Below are 20,504 nucleotides of genomic sequence, written 5' to 3' on the forward strand. Positions count from 1 at the left end.
GGGGCTGAGAATTAACCAAAAGCAAAGTACGTGGGCCCTTCAGTGACACACTTAACAAGGCCTTACCTTTCCTTAAGTTAATTTTCCAGGGGGCTCTAGGGAGACTCATTAGACAGGGTACATCTGAAAAACTTGCAATGAGCCAATTATTACCAAACCAGGAAAGCATTCATTCATACAACTAATATTCACTCAGCAATCACTTTGTGTCCAGTACCAATGGACGCCCCAGGGATACAGCAATAAACAGGTCATCAAACTGCCACCAAAAAAGGCCACCTCTCACTGCTGTTTCTACTCTCCAGACAGGTTTTTTAAGCCTTTTTATTTATTTTTTTTTTAAAGAGGGTACCAACACAAGGAAGAAAACGGTAACATTTTCTTTATATCCATAGGATTTTTGTTTTTGTTGGGAGACAGAAAGAAGTTGGGCGATGTTCCTTTGCCTGTCAAGAGAAGAAAAGAAATTCCTCATCCTACTCCCCCTTTTTCTCCATCCTGCATTTACCAAAAACATCTTGCTATCTCTGGATATTTTCAGGAGTCCTACAAACTGAATTTTCCTGGCTTTTTCACCAGGTGGTTCAGCACCAAAAAAAAAAAAAAAAAAACCCTTTACTGTGATCAATAATAGATCCTTATGGCAACATTTCTTTCCACCTTTCTAGAGAAAGGATAAATTTCACTTTTATGCTTTGTTAAAAATACCTATCTTATTCTTAAAATCACCAGCATAATAAAATGAAAAAGGCAGGGCTGGCTGGCTCTTGATCTCAGGGTCATGACTTCAAGTCCCACTGGGGGTATGTCCCACTATAAAATACAATACAAAGAAATATAAAGTAATAATATACTAACATAAATAAAATAAATAAAATGAAAGAGGCTTATCTGTTATCCAACCTAAGGTAAAAGAAATGTTTTTTGCTTAGGATGCCTTGCTTTATATTTTAAGTTTTACTTCTTTAACTCACAAATCTCATCCGGAATTTAACACACTCATTCAGTCAATTTAACCAAAATGCTCACAAAAATTCAGTTTCAGGGGCACCTGGGTGGCTCAGCAGGTTAAGCCACTGCCTTTGGCTCAGGTTATGATCTCAGGGTCCTGGGATCCAGCCCTGCATAGGCCTCTCTGCTCAGCAGGGAGCCTGTTGCCCCCCCCCCCCGCACCCCTCCACCTGACCACCTGTAATCTCTGTCACATAAATAAGTAAAATCTTAAAAAAATAAAATTCAGGGACGCCTGGGTGGCTCAGTTGGTTGAGCAGCTGCCTTCGGCTCAGGTCATGATCCTGGGATCGAGTCCCACATCCGGCTCCTTGCTCAACGGGGAGCCTGCTTCTCCCTCTGCCTGCCATTCTGTCTGCCTGTGCTCGCTCTCTGATAAATAAATAAATAAAACCTGATAAATAAATAAAACCTTTAAAAAAAATAAAATTCAGTTTCAAATGCTGTGGCCAACTGGCAAATAAGTCCCATAACTCAGCACCTTGCGTGTATTATGTTAGGAGAGGAAATACACAGGCAGTAATGCTTCAGAATATAGAGAACAAGTCCTTCAAGTGAAGAACTAGGTCTTACTGTCCTGACTTTCACCACAATACTCCAAAATACATATTAATGTTAAGCTCATTCTGAAAGTGAAATAAATTACATTATATAATATATATGCTAGATTAATGAACAGAAACACTGTATATCTCAACCCCGGGGTGGGGGGAGGTTTTATTTATTTATTTTTTTTAAGATTACTTATTTATTTATTTGACACAGAGAGAGAAAGATCACAAGTAGGCAGAGACACAAGCAGAGAGGGAGGAAGGGAAGCAGGCTCCCCGCTGAGCAGAGAGCCCCCATGTGGGGCTCGATTCCAGGACCCTGGGATCACGACCCGAGCCGAAGGAAGAGGCTTCAACCCACTAAGTCACCCAGGCGATCGGAGGTTTTATTCTTTTAAAGCACTAACACTTTCTCCCGAAATTCTAACCTGGATATTCTGGCCCTCATGAAGGACTGACACACCTGGACAATCTAAGAACCAGCAAGTTTTCTGAAGAGCCACCTCTGGAATCAACTTCAAATGAGTGCAACCCCCTCTGTCATGTTCTAGTCAAATGGTGACAGCAACAGAAGTGGCAGGAGAAAATACAAAGTAGAGAAAGACAGGAGAGGCCAAAAAAAGAACCAAGTGAGAGAAGCACAAGGAAAAGCAACTCTTCCCTAACCCACAGAGAGGAAGAGTATTTCTGCCTTCCAAACCTTAGAGCAAACTCATGCCATTAAAATACACTCTACTGGGGTGCCTGGGTGGCTCAGTAGGTTAAGCCTGTGCCTTCGGCTCAGGTTATGATCCCAGAGTGCTGGGACTGAGTCCTGCATTGGGCTCTCTGCTCAGCAGGGAGCCTGCTCCGTGCCCCCCCCCCCCGCCCGCCTGCCTCTCTGCCTATTTGTGATCTCTGTCAAATAAATAAAAATCTTTAAAAAATAGAAAAAATAAATACACTCTACCGAAAATAGAGGATCAGTCGCTATGAACTGAATGTTTGTGGACCCCCACTCCAAAACTCGTATGAGGAAGCCCTAAATGCCAAAGGATTTGGAGGTGGGTCCTGTGGGAGGTAAGGAATGAGGCCATGAGGGCGGCCCCCACGATGGGATCAGTGTCCTTGTAAGTGGAAGAAAGCTAGCCCTTTCTCCATGGGAGGTCATTGCAAGGAGTCAGCGGTCTCCAAGCCAAGGGGTCCTTGCCAAAACTGAAGCCACCAGCCAGGCACCGAGATCCACCTCCAGCCTCCGGAACTAAGAGAAATATTTGTGTTTAAGTCACGTGTCTACGGTATTTGTTGCAGCAGCCTAAGCTAAGCCACCGCTCAAAGTGACTAGTAAATAGTGCAGCCCTAAGCCTTAGAAACAATAAACAGGGCAGGCTACCGCCCCGAAATTCACTCAAAATTACCTGCTACTGAAAAAGGGCACTTGACTTTTCACTCTCGCCCTTCACTGTCCCCTGTCCCCCCTCTTCCGGTTTGGAAGTTAAGAGGTTGAAAAGATTAGAACTTCCGAATTATAAAAAGAAATTTGACCTCAGAAAGTGGTTAAATAAACTTAAAAGGTCTGGCAAGGAAACCCTGACAACATTACTCAGTCCTCACCCCTCCCATAACTCATCATCCGGCCCTGAACGATTTTCCTTGCCTCCAGCCTCCAGGACCAAGTCTAATAGCAACGGTTTGGTGAGCGCCTGTTGTTGAAGAGCCAACAAATTTGTTCCATTACAGCCTCGCACTAATCCGAGGCGAGCACTGCCGGGCTGGCGGAGCTTCCCGGTGCGGCTCCCGGGGCCAAGGGGCCGCGGGTTCACGCGCGGGACTCAGAAGTCCACCCCAAGTGGCCCGTTTCAGGAAAGCCTTCCAGGAAAACACGGTCGGTTCGGGTCGGCCAAACCGGCCCAAATTTCCCTTCTCATCTTTTCCCAAGTCATAACTTCCCACAGCAAACTTCCTCCAAAAAAGGAAGAAAACGGTCTAATGCTCAGCTCCCGCCGGCTGGTATTTACCTAGCACCGGAACTTGTTTGCAAAACACCGAAGGCACTCATAAACTTGACTTCGCAGGAAACGCACCACCTGGACTCCCGCAACCGAGATCTGGGGAGCGCCTGCTGTCGCCCCCACCCCCACCCCCAACGTGCTGGACCCGGAAGGTGGCCGAGTCCAGGTCACCAAAACTACCCCTTAGTCCCCAAGCCCCTCGGGAGTTCCCTGTCCGTGGACCGACTCCCAATGGAGGCCGGGGCCAGGACCCCGACCATGGACAGCCGGGATGCAGAGGAAACGCCGGGAGTGGCTGGGGACACCTCCACGTTCTCAGAACTGCTCGCCCGCAGCCCGCAGCCCAAAGCAGGGCGGCAGAGGCCATCCGGCGCCGAAGGCAGGAGCAGGCCCTCGGCCTCCCGCCCTTCCCACCTCCTTCCCTCGCCCTGGCCGCCCCTAGCGCACGCCCGCACGCCCACGTGCACGACCTCCAGGCACAACCCCGGGATCCCAAAAGTCCGAAGCCCCTTCTTAGGCGCCCCCTTCCTCCTTCCCCTCGGGCATGCCCGGCGCGTCCCACAGATACACGTGGATTCGGGGATCGCGGGGGCTGTTGGTGCCCGCTGCAGCTCCCTGCCGCGCCCGCCACTCACTTGCTGGCCGGCGCGGGGCTTGCCCTGGGGCGCTCTCCTGAAAAAGGAGGTCCTGGCGGTGAAGAAGAAGTCCTCGGCGTCCTCCTCCAGGCTGCTGTAGCCGCTGCTCATGCTGCTGGTCCCGTCACGCGTGGGCCGCCTCCCCCCCAGGCGCAGGCGGCCAGGCAGGGGGTGCCGCGCCCGCCCGCCCCGCGAGGTTCCCGGCGCGCGGCCCCGAGCCGCCGGCGGGCCGTCCTGCTGCAGCTGCGGCCGCCGCTCACTCCGGTCCCGGCCCCTCCCGCCGCCTCCCCACCAGCCTCCGGGCGCGGCTTTAGCCTCCAAGCGCCTCGCGACCCCGCCTCCCGGGGCCCCGCCCTGCCCCCTGTGCCCCTCCCCGGGAGGCTCGGGGCTGGGCCCACGCGGTCCGGGCACTCCCCGCGCGGCCGCAGGTGGGGGTGGTGCGGCCAGCCCTCCTCGGCGCCTGCTGGTTCCCAGCAGAGTCTGCTGCCCAGAACGCCCACTTCGACCACTGTGTCGGGCCGGGCTGTGCCCCGGGACGCTCCCCCAGCCTGCCGGAAACTGCCTAGTCCTCTGTGATCCGGCTACCCGCCCCCCGCTCCGCTAGCTCGGGTTTTGGGGAGGACCCGAGCAGAACAGGGAACTTTCGCCGCTGCCCCCTCCTTGTTTGCCCCTCCCGGGAGTCCAGCGGGCAGCAGTGGAGATCGCCCCGCCGAGGAGCCCCCAGCCCGTCGGACCTCTGGCGGCCGTTTCCCCTCGTCCCGAACCCCAGCATCTCGCCCCTCCAAAAAGGATAAAAGTTAGGGGAGAAGAGGGGGGAGGTAACAACTGGGTAGAGTTTATTCAAATGAAAACATCCTTTCTGGTAATTCAGTTGAGCTGCGCTCTTCCCTCTCCCCTTTTCTCTAGCGGAGGTTCTTTCTCAGATAAGGACGGCCAAGGTCGTTATGATCTCAGAGGCCCCTTGGTGAAGGGGGTGAGGGGTGAAATCGTTCTGCGGTTCAAGAACTTATTAATTAAATGTGCGTTTTCCATGTCCCCTCCTACAGTCCTACAAGGCATGGTTTCTGCGTCGGGGTGATGGGTTCAGGGAATTCTATTCACCCTCCTACCCCCCCCCCCCGCAAAATCCATATTTTCTGAAATCCTTCCGGTTAATCCTTTTATAGAATGCAAGGTTTTTTTGCAAGTCGCCTGTGGGTACCAGTCATTTACACCTTGGTGTTACTGAACTGATTTAAATCATACTAGTTTCCTTGCAGAGATCCTGACGGAAAGGTTGTTTCGAAGGTTCACCGCCACTGCTGAGGTGAGCAGGCTTTATAGAAGAGGTTTCATTTAAAAGAGGAAGACAGGGGTTAGAAAAGAGAATTTTACCTAAGAAAAAAATTTTTTCACCCATTATCGCTGAACTTTCTATGCAAGAAAGAGAGATCATACATATTTCCTTTAAACCTCAAAAACGACTCTATAAAGTGGTTAGTACTGATGTATGCTCATTTTACACCCAGAACAGCTGAGGTTTAAAGAGAAAAGAAGCTGTAGGTGGTAGGGCTGGGCGGTTCTGATTTGCTTTCTGTTTATCTGAAGGTCTGCAGAGAGCCTTGGAGGTCCTCTGCTCGGTTCCCAGTCAGCTGTGCCTGCGGGTTTGTGCGCTAGTGGAGGGGAGAGCTGGCTTTGAGCCAACCCACCCCCAGGCAGAAGGAAGGCTTGCAAACCTGCTCCACCTTCAGGCTTACCCCACCAGCTTGAAAAGCTGTTCCTTACCCTGAGTGATTCACCTCTGCAAGAGGCAGGCCTCAGAGTTAAGCCCATTTTACAGATGCTGCAATATTAAAGCCTTCTTCCCAGCCACACAGCTACTGAATAATTAGAAACCAGGAATTCTAATTCCATAGTGTTTTACCCGGTCTAAACTGATAGCTGCTGCTGGGCACATAACCCAACTTAAGAGAATAAGACAATTTACTTGCTTCTTTGATAGACTTGTCATTTGGTTTCTGTTGTTACATTAACCTAATCTTTATTAAATACCTCCAATTTAAGGATAATGTATAGAAAAAAGGGTAATACATACATTAAAGAATTTAAGTAATTTGTTTTATTGTGGATGGGAAAAGGGAAGTAACCCAACCTGAGCTCAAGTTTCTCAATACCTGCAAGAAAAATATTAAAATGAAAAATACCTTAAAGTTTTTTATGGGGTGCCTGGATGGCGCAGTTGGTTAAGAGTTGGTGGTCACCTCAGGTCACGATCCCAGGGTCCTGGGATAAGCCCTAAACCAGGCTCCCTGCTTAGCAGGAAGTCTGCTTCTCCCTCTACTCCTCCAGTGCTTGTGCTCTCTCTTGCTCTCAAATAAATGAAAATAAATAAAAACTTTTAAAAAGTCTTTATAGGGGTGCCTGGGATCAGGCTGCATTGGGCTTCCTGCCCGGCCAGAAGCCTGCTTCTCCCTCTCCCACTCTATCTGCTTGTGTACCCTCTCTCACTGTGTCTCTGTCAAATAAATAAATAAAATCTTTTTTTTTAATCTTTTTAAAAATATTTTTATTTATATTTATTGAGAGAGAGACAGTGAGAGAGAGCATGAGCGAAAAGCAGGTCAGAGAGAGAAGCAGACTCCCCATGGAGCTGGGAGCCCGATGTGGGACTCGATCCCAGGAGTCCGGAATCATGACCTGAGCCGAAGGCAGTTGTCCAACCAACTGAGCCACCCAGGCGTCACTTTTTAAATCTTTATAAATAGGGGCGCCTGGGTGGCTCAGTGGGTTAAGCCTCTGCCTTCAGCTCAGGTCATGATCTCAGTCCTGGGATCGAGCCCTGCATCGGGCTCTCTGCTTGGCGGGGAGCCTGCTTCCCCTCTCTGTCTGTCTGCCTACTTGTGATCTCTCTCTCTCTCTCTCTGTCAAATAAATAAATAAATAAAAATCTAAAAAAAAAATCTTTATAAATAAATAGTGTTTTTTAATGATCCAACATTTTTTATGATCCATCATACCATAAAAAGGATTTTATTCATGATATTATTTTTAAGCTCCAAAGGACTAGGTGTTTATATTTGTAAGCTCACCATCAGAATCAGTTTTAATAAAAAGGCATAATTGAAAATAAATAAATAAATAAATAAAAAGGCATAAGTGAATGATTAAGTAGAAGTGCTTTTAAGCAACAAAAAGTAAAGAAGGAAGGAAGGAAGAATTGGCATTTTGTTTTTTAAAAGCAACTTAATCTATTTCTAAATTTTTCTGGTAGTATTCTTTTTTTTTAGCTTTTATACTTCTTTTTTTTTTCTTCCCTAAGATTTTATTTACCTCTTTGACAGAAACACAGTGAGAGAGGGAACACAAGCAGGGGAAATGAATGACGGAGGAACAGGCTTCCTGCTGAGCTGGGCGCCCATTGAGGGATTTGATCCCAGGACCTGAGCTGAAGGTGGACGCCTTTTTTTTTTTTCTTTTTTAGAGATTTTATTTATTTATTTGACAGACAGAAATCACAAGTAGGCAGAGAGGCAGGCAAAGAAAGAGGAAGGGAAGCAGGCTCCCTGTTGATCAGAGAGCCCGAAGCGGGGCTCGATCCCAGGACCCTGGAATCACGACCCGAGCCGAAGGCAGAGGCTTTAACCCACTGAGCCACCCAGGTGCCCCTGAAGGTGGACACTTAACAACTGAGCCACCCAGGAGCCCCTAACTAAATATAGTTAAAGGTAAAATTTTTCTTTTGTAAACTTGTCCTAATAAAACACAAAATCACAAAGGAAAAGATTTGTAAATTTGCATAACTTTTAAATATTTTTAACACACATAATGGTAAAAATGGGAAAAAACTAAGGCAAATATTTGCCATACAACTGCTATCTTTACAACATAAAAAATTCATACAAATCAATAAAAACTTTGAACAATAGAAAAATAAACAAAGGACATGACAATCAGTTTATAAAAGGAAAAATACATATAACTTATCAGTCTTTTGTACATTAAAATTTTCACTCAGTAGGGGCTCCTGGGTTGCTCAGTCTGTTAAGTGTCTACCTTTGGCTCAGATCATTATCCCAGGTCCTTGGGGTCTTGAGATCAAGCCTTCCTGCTCAGTGGGGAATCTGTTTCTTGCTCTCCCTCTGGCACTCCCTCCCCCTGTCCCCCTTCCCCCCCATCCTGTGCTCTCTCTCACACCAGTCTCTTGATTTTATTTATTTATTTGAGAGAGAGCAATCATGAGAAGGGAAGAAGGGCAGAGGGAGAAACACTCCCTACTGGGCAGGGAGCTGGATGCAGGACTCTATCCTATGACCTTAGGACCATAACCTGAGCCAAAGGCAGATGCTTAACCAACTGAGCCACCCAAGTACCCATATAAATAAATAAAATCTTAAAATAAAAATAATAAATTGTTCACCTAGACAACAAATATTTAAAGAGCACATACTATCTGGCCAAACACTGACTTCAACACAAAGGCTACATCACTGGACAAAACAAACAAAAATGTTTGTCCTAGTAGAGCTTATGTTTTAGTGTAGGTTACAGGGAGAAAGGCAAAACAAAGAGGACAGTTTTACAGTGTATTAGAAGGTAATGAGTACTCTCACATAAATCATGAACAAAGATAAAGAATGTTTTTTGTTTTAACATTTTATTTACTTGCGAGAGAGAGAGAGAGAGAGAGAGAGCGAGCGAGAAGGGGAGGGTCAGAGGGAGAAGCAGACTCTCTGCTGAGCAGAGAGCCTGATGCGGGACTCTATCCCAGTACCCTGAGATCATGACCTGAGCGGAAAGCAGTCACTTAACCAACTGAGCCACCCAGGCGCCCAAAAGATAAAGAATGTTTTATATAGACTTGCTATTTAAGCTTTCACTGAGAAAGTCACTTTCAGCAAAGACATGTAGGAAATAAGGGAACTGGCTGTGTAGATATCCTTGGGGAAAGGCAAAGAGAACAGCAAGTGCAAAGTTCCTGAGGTAGGAATGTGCTGGCATATTTGAATAAGAGCAAAGAAGCCAGTGTGTCTGAGTAGGCAATTGGAAAAGAAAGTCATAGGAACTTCAGTACAAAGGGTAACAGGGAGAAAGCTTAGAGTTCCTATAATGCCTTAAGAGTACTTATAGGGGCTTTGATTTTGTTTTTTTACTCTGAGATGAATGATGACTAGAGATTTTAAGCAAATGAATGGCATGATTTGACTTACTTTTTTAAAGGACTCCTTTGGTTGCTGGGTAGAGAATAGAGTGTTAAGACTTATGAAAACTCAAGCAAATGAAAACAAGGTACATTTTCCACCCATGAAATTGTCAAGATCTCACAAAATGCCTGGGTGGCTGGGTTAAGCATCTGACTTTGGCTCAGGTCATGATCCCAGGGTCCTGGGATCTAGCCTAGTGTCAGGCTCCCCTCTCAGTAGGGAGTCTGCTTCTCTATCTCCCTCTGCCACAACTCCTGCTTGTGCTCTCTCTCTCTCTCTCTCAAATATATAAAATCTTCAAAAAAAAAAAAAAGAAAGAAAGAAAGGAAGGAAGAAGGAAATTGACAAGGTCAGGGAGAAAGTGTTGGTATTTTTCTTTTCTTATTTTAAATAAGCTCTATATGGGGAGCCTGGGTGGCTCAGTGGGTTAAAGTCTCTGCTTTTGGCTCAGGTCATGATCCCAGGGTCCTGGGATTGAGCCCCGCATCGGGCTCTCTGCTCAGCAGGGAGACTACTTTCCTTCCTCTCTCTCTCTGCCTGCCTCTCTGCCTACTCGTGATCTCTGTCTGTCAAATAAATTTTTAAAAAATTTAAAAATAAATAAATAAATAAATAAATAAATAAGCTCTATGCCCCATGTGGTGCTTGAACTCATGATTCAGGACCCTGAGATCGACAATCTCTTGTTCTACCCACTGAACCAGCAGGTGCCCCCTGAAATTTGGCAAGGTTTTTTTTTTTTTTTTTTTTTTTTTTAAGATTTTGTTTATTTATTTGAGAGACAGGGAGAGGAAAAGCAAGCAGGAGCAGGAGGAGGGGCAGAGAGAGAGCGGAAGCAGACTCCCTGCTGAGTAGGGAGCCTGACACTAGGCTCGATCCCAGAACCCTGAATTCATTTTTTTTTTAAGATTTTATTTATTTATTTGAAAGAGATCACAGATAGTTAGAGAGGCAGGCAGAGAGAAGGGTGGGGGAAGCAGGCTTCCTGCTGAGCGAAGAGCCTAATGCAGAGCTTGATCCCAGGACCCTGAGATTGTGACCTAAGCCAAAGGCAGAGGCCTAACGCACTGAGCCACCCAGGCAACCCCAGGACCCTAAATTCATGATCTGAGCCAAAGTCAGACGTTTAACCCACTGAGCCACCCAGGCACCCCTGCAAGTATCTTTTTTTTTTTTTTTTTTGGCAGAGAGAGACACTGAGAGAGGGAACACAAGCAGAGGGAGTGGGAGAGAGTGAGCAGGCTCCCCACTGAGCAGAGAGCCCAATGAAAGGCTCGATCCCAGGACTCTGGAATCATGACCTGAGCCAAAGGCAGAGGCTTTAACCCACTGCGCCACCCGGGCAACCCTGTAGGTAATATTCTTAACATGTGGTAAGAACTAAGACAATTTATCAGGGAGATGTATCATAAAGATCTCACTGACCTGTAACTTACTTTGATGCCTATATCATATAGAAAAATGTGGACTTGGAAGACAGGCCAACCTGAGTGTGAATGATAACATTGTCACTTAACTCGTCTTTGACCTTTAACAATTTAATTACCTTACCTGTGCCTCAGGTTCAGCATGAGTAAAATAGGAATAACAATGTTGCATTTAGGGCTCCTGGGTAGTTCAGTAAGCATCTGTCTTTGTCTCAGGTCATGACTCTGCTCTCCTGGGATCAAGTCCCGCAAGGGGCTCCCTGCTCTGTAGGGAGTGGGCTTCTACCTCTCCCCCTCTACCCTGCTCATTCTCCCTCTCTCATTTGCTCTCTCTCTCTCAAATAAATAAATAAAATCTTAAAACAAACACAACAACAGAGAACAATGTTCCATTTTATTCTCTTAACTTTCTGTAAGGACCAAGCAAGAGAATCCCTGTAAACAGCCCCTTGGCATAGAATAGGGCCAAGCAAATATTAGTCTTTTTTACTCCAAGTATTCGACCCTGTTGCATATTCAACACCCATCACCGACTTCCTTGTTAATCAAACAAGGAAGTTCAGAAATCCTCCCCTCTCAAGGAAGGAGGGCCAATCCCAGGTCAGAAGTAAAGCCTGATTTCCCTTTGCTTTAGGAGTGAGCAGGTCTCACAGCTGTTAAGTCATTGAGACCTGTGGTTCCTGGATGGCTCAGTGGGGTAAGCCTCTGCCTTTGGTTCAGGTCATGGTCTCAGGGTCCTGGGATCGAGCCCCCAATCAGGCTCTCTGCTCATCGGGGAGCCTGATCCCCCACCTCCACCCCGGGCCTGCCTCTCTGCCTACTTGTGATTTCTCTCTGTCAAATAAATAAATAAAATCTTTAAAAAGAATGGCCTTAAAGAAAAAAAAAATAAAGAAAAAAATAAATAAAAAGAAAATTGCTCTCAAAATTTCTGTGATAAAGATGATAGGAATTGGTTACTACAGGGCCAGTACTTAGAAAATATCACTGGGCAGTTAGTGTCTCCTCTGCTTTGTCAGAAACAGTGCCTGTGGCATCAACAACCACTCTGGTTACTTCCATTTTGTTCATGACAGCAACAGAAATAACCATTGTGATATCTAGAAGACAGTGTGTTTGCTGGTTAAAGATGGGGGCTTAGACACTGCTAGGGATGCCTTGCTGGGTCAGAGGGCAGAGCATGTGACTCCTGATCTTGGAGTCCTGAGTTCAACCACCATATTTAGCATAGAGCTTACATTTTTTTTTTTTTTAAGAGATTTTATTTATTTATTTATTTGACAGACAGATCACAAGTAGGCGGAGAGGCAGGCAGACAGATAGGAGGAAGCAGGCTCCCTGCTGAGCAGAGAGCCCAGTGTAGGGCTTGATTCCAGGACCCTGAGATCATGACCTGAGCAGAAGGCAGAGACTTAACCCACTGAGCCATCCAGGCACCCCTATTTTTTTTTTTTTAAAGATTTTATTTTTCATTGAGAGAGAGGCAGAGAGCACAAGCAGGGGGACAGGCAGGGGGAGAGGGAGAAGCAAACTCCCTGCTGTGCTGGGAGCCTAACATGGGGCTCACACTCAGGACCTGGAGATCATGACCCAAGCTGAAGGCCGAAGCCCAACCACCTGAGCCACCCAGGCACCCCTAAAGCTTGCATTAAAAAGAAAATCAGACCACTATGTTGAAATGCAGGCGAACACGGTGTGATCCATAGCAGCTTGTCTAACCTGGTTAAGGCTCAGTTCCACATCTGGAAAGTGGGGGTAACCACACGTTTGGTGTCTGTGTCCAAGTAGATTTCATCTTAGGCTTCTGTATCCCCTCATTACTCGGATAAGAACTGGCCAAGGAAAGCACCTATCTGATGAAAAAGTCCTTCATCATTCCGATACTTAATCGTGTTACCTAATATCTCAGACCCTCAAAGCCCTTGACCTTAACATTCTCATTAAGTGATAATTGCCTGTCTCCATCCAAAGATGAACAAACAAAAGAGAGAGATGGGAGGAGAGAAAATTTGGGAGAGAAAAGGGAAGAAGAATGGGGAGCAGTTTCTAACTGGAGCTGTGGCATCTTATTTTGTTAAAAAGAAAAAGGATGAAAACAAATATGACAAAATGTTAATGTGTATTTTATGTGTGTATTGGAAACATTTTTTTGTTGCAGTATTGTCCATGTTTTTTATATGCTTCCAGTACTTCTCAATTTTATAATAGTAAAAGAAACCAAAGGACATAGAAAAAGCTGGAGTTTAACAAATAATTACATTCTTTAAAAAATAATTACATTTTGGGATGCCTGGGTGCCTCAGTGGTTTAAGTGACTGAATCTTGAAGTTGGCTCAGGTCATGATCTCAGGGTCCTGGGATCTGCACCCCACAACAGGCCTTGCCCTCAGCATGGAATCACCTTGCATTCTCTCTCTCCCTCTCTCTGCCTCTCCCCCCAAAGAAAACACTAACAGTGAATCATTTTGGCAAACATACAGGACTTTCAAAGGGCACTTGAAACTGAAACTTAATTTGGCGGATTGTTCCTCAAATAATTGCGAATTTTACTGAGTAAACACACTTTGTTTGCCTTTAAAGTACTAGTTTATTCATATGCAATGAAAGAAATCCTCTAGGACAAAAACTGAAGCACCTGGGTGTTGTGGTTTTTGATTTCTAAGAACTTATTCCTGCAGAAGATCCCTCAATAAGGAAAAAAGTGATAATAGAATTCATTGACCATTTACTGAGTTCCTATGTGCTAAATCCTGAAGGCTCGGTCTGAGTTCACTCACTGACTTCTCCCAACAGCTTTCATTCTCTCCTCATGAAAGAGAAGCAGGTAGTACCCATTATAGCTACCACATGGTGAAGTGCCATAGGTCCTAAATTCGCCTGTCTAACCGTAGCCGACACTGCCTTCTGTGCTCAACCAGTCTAGAAGGGGAGTAGAGTCAGACCGTCTCAGAGAAATGTCAGTCAGAAATAATTTGCAGTGAATTAATTTTAATAGAGTATATTGTTGTGAGAGAAATGTGCTATTTGAAGTTCGAAATGAGAGGATTTAGCTCTCTTTGCCTTCTTTTGGATACAAGGAGGGAGAACCTGAATACATTTTGCCATGGAGTAAGTCACCATTATTTTTTTTTAAGATTTTTTTTTTTTTATTAGAGATTTTATTTATTTATTTGACAGAGAGAGCTCACAAGTAGACGGAGAGGCAGGCAGAGAGAGAGATAGAGGGAAGCAGGCTTCCTGCTGAGCAGAGAGCCGGATGATTCAGGACTCGATCTTAGGACCCTGAGATCATGACCTGAGCCGAAGGCAGCGGCTTAACCCACTGAGCCACCCAGGCGCCCTAAGATTTTTTTTTTTTTAAGATTTTATTTATTTATTTGACAGAGACACAGAGAGAGAGGGAACACAAGCAGGGGGAGTGGCAGGCAGAAGGAGAAGCAGGCTTCCCACTTGAGCAGGGAGCCTGATGTGGGGCTCCATCCCAGAACCCTGGGATCATGACCTGAGCCTGTACGGACGTATTTAGAAACTGTCCCTGCTCCCATTCCCCCAGGGGATTCACTTAAAAACAAGTCCTGGAAAACCAGCTCCAGGTAACAAAGCCCAGATACAAGGGTGGGTGAGGCCAGGTGGAGACCTCCGATCAGTGGGGGGCGCATACCGTCTCCCTGGTTACCAAAAAGTATGGGCCCCGCCTTTTGGGAGCCTTTTTGAGGCCAATTCTAATCAAGGTGTAATAGTCTGGTTCAAATGTCTACTAGGGTAAATTGTAATTCAACCGGTCACCTAGCATCACTGTGGAGTTTCCTGTGTGTGTTACAATCTCATTGGTCACCTGTGCACGGCCAGGCCAACCGCATGGCCTTTGCCCTTAAAAGCTAGTCTGTGAAACAGGGAAGGGTCACCCTCTCTTGTAAGAGGTGCGTTCCGAACCTTCGGTTAGATTCTTGATGCTTGGTGCTAAATAAAGCTTTGCTTGACCTTAGCTTTGTATCAATCTCGCTCCTTTATTCACGGACCCATTATTGGGGCAAAACAGAGCCAAATGCAGCTGCTTAACCGACTGAGCTACCCAAGCACCAAGATTTTCTTTCTCTCTCTTTTTTTAAAATATTTTATTTATTTATTTGACAGAGATCACAAGTAGGCAGAGAGGCAGACAGAGAGAGAGGAGGAAGCAGGCTCCCCATCAGGCAGAGAGCCTGATGTGGGCTTGATCCCAGGACCCTGGGACCATGACCTGAGCCAAAGGCAGTGGCTTTAACCCACTGAGCCACCCAGACACCCAGATTTTCTTTTTTTTTAAGTCATCTCTACCCCCAGTGTGAGGCTTGAACTCATGACCCTGAGATTAAGAGTCAGTGTGCCACCGACTGTACCAGACACCATGATTATGGCAGGTTCCCATGGGCATAACCTGTTGACAGGGCATCTAAAAACAGAGCCTGTACCTGGGAGATCAATACTGTCCTCAGGAGGAAGAGTCACATTCCCCTACTGGGATAGCTCTTGTCACGTGATGTCTCCTCTACAGACATGTTCATTTTGTAACTTATGAAGAATAAAAAGACATTTTTTAGCAAATTTTATAAAGATTTTATTTATGGGGCCCCTGGGTGGCTCAGTGGGTTGAGCCTCTGCCTTCACTTTGGGTCATGATCTTGGGGTCCTGGGATGGAGCCCGCATCGGGCTCTCTGCTCCGTGGGGAGCCTGCATCTCCCTCTCTCTGTCTGCCTGCCTCTCTGCCTACTTGTGATCTCTGTCAAATAAATGAATAAAATCTTAATGAATAAATAAACAAATAAACAAACAAATAAATAATAAAGATTTTATTTACTCATTTGCGAGAAAGAGACAGAGACAGAGCACAAGCAGGGGGAGAGGGAGAGGGAGAAGCAGACTCCCCACTGAGCTGGGAGCCTGACATGGGGCTGGATCCCAGGACCTGGAGATCATGACCTGAACCAAATGCAGGCACTTAACTGACTGAGCCACCCAGGTGCCCCTTTTGGCCAGTTTTCCTTGAGATTTCATTAATCTCGCGAGGCTGGAAGGTGGAGGAAGGAATGAAGAAATAAAAAGTGTTCTGTGGCTAAATTTGGACAATTTATCAAATACAAGACAGAAATCTGACAACTCCTTTTTAATAAGGAGTACCTATACCCAGAGCCTAAGGTATCTGACTTTGAAATCTGTGTCTCATAAGACTGCAGCTTTAGATATACAGAAATGCTTTTTTGTGCAGGAAAGACATTCCAGGGAGATGCTGATCCTTCTTAATAAATACAAATAGAAAAAAAAATACAAATAGAAACCTAATGGTGGCCTCAGAGTTTCTACGGAGGATGCCTGAGGGGCAGTTGAACTAGGCTCTAAGAATTGTCCACATGGAAGAGGAGAAAAATTGCTGATGGAGAGAGATTTCTGCAGGAGCACTAAGGCTCCCTGCTCTCTTCTCGTGCTCAGCAACCTCCATTTTCTTCATTACATTAAGTATTTCATTCAGGTGTGCCCAGGTGGCTCAATTGGTTATAGCATCTGCCTTCGGCTCAGGTCACCACCCTGGGTTCCTGGGACAAAGTCCCACATCAGGCTCCCTGCTCAGTGGGAAGTTGGCTTCTCCCTCTGCCCCTTACCTTGCTCCTGTGTGCGCGTGCGCTCTCTCTCGCTCTCTCTCTCTCTCTCAAATGAATAAAATATTTTTTTGAAAAGGGGATGGCGCTTGGGTGGCTGAGTGGGTTAAAGCCTCTGCCTTTGGCTCAGGTCATGATCCCAGGGTTCTGGGATCAAGCCCCGCATCATCATCATCATCATCATCATCATCATCGTCATCATCATCATCATCCGGCTCTCTGCTCAGCAGGGAGCCTGCTTCCCCCTCTCTCTCTGCCGGCCTCTCTGCCTACTTATGATCTCTCTCTCTCTTTCTCTGTCAAATAAATAAATAAAATCTTAAATGAATAAATAAATAAATAAATAGTGTTTATCCACAGACCTCACTATGTGCCTAGCACCACAGAAGCCGGTAAGGTACAAAGCTAAGTGTCAGGTAGATTTGCTGCCCTCTAAACGCTTGTCATTTCCCTTACATCCAATGGAACAATTACATAAACATGATACACTCAGGCAATCAATAAATTTACGAAGAATGCATCAAAAGACAAACCAAAGATGAAGTGCAATGAGATTTGGTGAGTCCTAAAGGAGGTGGGTAGAGAGAATATGAAGTTGATATGAGAGGAAAGGTCTCCTGTAAAAACTCAGTAGGCACAGCCTGTTCTCAGGCTGAATCAAACACCTGAGGTTGAGGAAAGTTGACCAGAGAGGTGAGGGCCAAGGTGTTGAAAAAGAAGCTGAGGAGTTCAAGACTTTATCTGCTAAAAATTGGGGAACTACTAGTGAGGTGACCTGGAGAAGAGAGTGTTGGGGGTGGGGAGGGGGGGGCTGTGTTGTAACCCCAACCCGAGAGGAGCTGACAAACAAGCTTGCCCACCTCTTGAGAAACTTCCTGTGGTTTTCAGAGGGACTCGCTGCACAGAGGTTGAGCACTGGCTGAGCATTGGGAAACATAACTCCAAATCCTTGAACTTTGCTGTCACTGACTGTTGTTGAAAACAATGAAGCAAAATTCAATCTTCCACTAAACTCAAAGCATTCAAGGGATATGGGCAGTGGAGAAACCAAGAAACTTTCTCCTCTACCGTCTGGGGTGCAGTATCTGGGGCCCTACAGTTTAAACTGACAAAAGATAGGTTAACAGGAGAAAAGGGTCCACTGCATATGCATACGGAAGCTTCACAGAAGAGGGGTGAGAACCCAGCGAGCCTGATAAACCCAGCACTTCTGTATCTTTAAATCAGGGTGGAGATGGAGGGTGTGGGCTGTAGGGAGGTGACGAGGAAACGTCTGGTAAATCAGGGTTGTTTACAAGGTTTGTTAAGCAGGCTCCAGTCATCCCAGGTGATAAAAGCTGTTATAGGAGCCATTCTCTTTCTAGAAAGGGAGAGGAAGACAACTTTACAAATGAAAATGGCCTTTATAAATGTAAATATCCTTTACAAAAGGGACATTTATACACTGGTTTTAGAGTTGCCCACCCCACCCCCACAGTTGGCTGGTGCTTAGTTGCCTTTGGCTCAAAAAATTCTTGGCCAAAGGGGCATATTCTGGAGTGGCGTAGCCTGATCCCCTTCAGTACCATGCTGGAGGTACCATCAGCTTACTACTTGCCCCATAATTCCACAGATATAAAAGAGCAGTCCTATTCACCTTCGCTAAAGAAACCTGCACCTTTTGGGGGCACCTGAGTGGCTCAGTTCTTAGCATCTACCTTTTTGGCTCAGGTTATAATCCCTGGGGCGGGGGGCTCCCCTAACAGCAGGGGAGTCGGCTTCTCCCTCTTCCTCCGTCCCTGCTCTTGTGCACGCTCCATTATTCTATCTTTCTCAAATAAATAAATGAAGTACTTTCTGAAAAAAAAGAAACCTGTAATTTTGAAGTAGAAGCTCCTTCAACAGAAAAAATGCATTTTATTAGTTATATGTGTCCTCACCTCCCCAGGTAGAATATATATTTAGGCTTTATAATGTTTGTTCAAAACCCAGATGGGGGCGCGCCTGGGTGGCCCAGTGGGTTAAAGCCTCTGCCTTCAGCTCAGGTCATGGTCCCAGGGTCCTGGGATCGAGCCCTACATCGGGCTCTCTGCTTGGCGGGGAGCCTGCTTCCTCCTCTCTTTCTCTGCCTGCCTCTCCACCTACTTGTGATTTCTGTCTGTCAAATAAATAAATAAATAAATAATCTTAAAAAAAAAAACAAAAACAAAAAACAAAAAAAACCCAGATGGGAATTATGAAATATTTGTTGAGAGAAACTGTTTACATTAAGTCATGCTTATAGTAGCTAAGAAAAAGTGCAAAATCATGACAAAACAGAATACAATAGGCGGAGTCAAAGCAAATGACAGGAACCATTCTAAATCTTGATTGCGATTGTGGTGGGTTATGCAATGGTATTCATTTGTTAAAACTCATTGGACTATGCTCTAAAAAGGGTGAGTTCTACTGTGTATAAATTATGCTCTCATTTTTCTTTAAACATTTTATTTATTTGACAGAGATCACAAGTAGGCAGACAGGCAGGCCGCGGGGGTGGTGGTGGTGGTGGTGGTGGCGGGGGCAGGCTCCCCGCTGAGAAGAGAGCCCGATGCAGGGCTTCATCTCAGGCCTCTGAGATCACGATCTGAGCCAAAGGCAGAGGCTTAACCCACTGAGCCACCCAGGCGCCCCCTGTTCTAATTTTTAAAAGAGGAGAAATGTAATTAACAAACCAAGAAAAGGGCGCCTGGATGGCTCAGTGAGTTAAGCCTCTGCCTTCGGCTCAGGTCATGATCCCAGCGGCCTGGGATAGAGTCCCGCATCGAGCTCTCTGCTCAGCAGGGAGCCTGCTTCTCCTCATCTCTCTCTCTCTGCCTACTTGTGATCTCTCTCTCTGTCAAATAAATAAATAAAATCTTTAAAACAAAAAAAAAACAAGAAAAGATCTTTGCAAATTTTGTCACAGACAGCAAATACCCATAGTCCATAGACTCTTAACTCAAAAACATCAAGAAGAGCAGTAACTCAATTGAAAAATGGGCAAAAGATAAGGTCATAGAGTTCACAGAAAAATGAGGAAAAGAGCCCTAACACAACAACAATAACAACAACAAGAATTTCAGTCACACTCATAATCAAACTGGAAGTTAAAACTACTGTAAGGGGAGGGCACCTGGGTGGCTCAGTGGCTTAAGCTCTGCCTTTGGCTCAGGTCATGATCTCAGGGTCCTAGGAATGAGCCCCACATTGGGCTCTCTGCTCTGCAGGGAGCCTGCTTCCTCCTTTCTGTCTCTCTGCCTGCCCCTCTGCCTACTTATGATCTCTCTCTGTCAAATAAATAAATAAAAATTCTAAAAAAACAAAACAAAACAAAACAAAACCTACTGTAAGGCGGGGGTGGGGGGGTGCGCCTGGGAGGTTCAGTGGGTTAAAGCCTCTGCCTTCAACTTAGGTCATGATCTCAGGGTCCTCGAATGAAGCCCCGCATCGGGCTCTCTGTTCAGCAGGGATCCTGCTTCCCCCTTTCTCTCTGCCTGTCTCTCTCCCTACTTGTGATCTCTATCAAATAAATAAATAAAATATTTAAAAAAAAAAAAAGAAGAAGAAATTTACTGTAAGGAGTGCATGGATGGCTCAGTTGTGGAGAGCCTCCTGCCTTTGGCTCAGGTCATGATCCCAGGGTCCTGGAATAAAGTCCCACATTGGGCTCCCTGCTCAGCAGGAAGCTTGCTTCTCCCTCTGCCTGCCACCCCCTGATCCCCCTGCTTGTGTTCCCTCTCTCTCTGTGTCTCTCTGTGTTAAATGAATAAATTAAAAATCCTATTAAAAAAAAAAAAGAACGAACGAAATATATTTTGAAGTATGTATGGATAAAATGACCTTTGTTGGGGAATTGCTTGAGCAAGAGAAAGAAAAAGAATGGATAAAATAAAGATGGCAAAATCTTGACAACTGCTGACTATTAGTGATGGGGACATGGGGATTCATTATACAATTCATTCTCAGGTTATGTTTCATAATAAATTTTTTTTTAAAGATTTTATTTATTTATTTGACAGAGAGAGATCACAAGTAGGCAGAGAGAGAGAGAGGAGGAAGCAGGCTCCCCGTGGAG

At 45.7% G+C, this 20,504-nt stretch overlaps 1 protein-coding gene across 1 annotated transcript in view; it reads right to left on the reverse strand.

Moving 5' to 3' along the window:
- RASSF3 (Ras association domain family member 3) overlaps positions 1-4,504 on the reverse strand; it is a 79,272-nt gene extending 74,768 nt beyond the window's left edge. Inside the window, exon 1 of the mRNA XM_032347157.1 lies at positions 4,189-4,504. Within this exon, the coding sequence (XP_032203048.1) occupies positions 4,189-4,299 (111 nt within the window). The 5' untranslated portion in view covers positions 4,300-4,504. The remainder of the gene's footprint in view (positions 1-4,188) is intronic.
- Positions 4,505-20,504: the final 16,000 nt, after the last annotated feature.

This window comes from Mustela erminea, chromosome 6, assembly GCF_009829155.1.
Source record: "Mustela erminea isolate mMusErm1 chromosome 6, mMusErm1.Pri, whole genome shotgun sequence".
Taxonomy (NCBI): domain Eukaryota; kingdom Metazoa; phylum Chordata; class Mammalia; order Carnivora; family Mustelidae; genus Mustela; species Mustela erminea.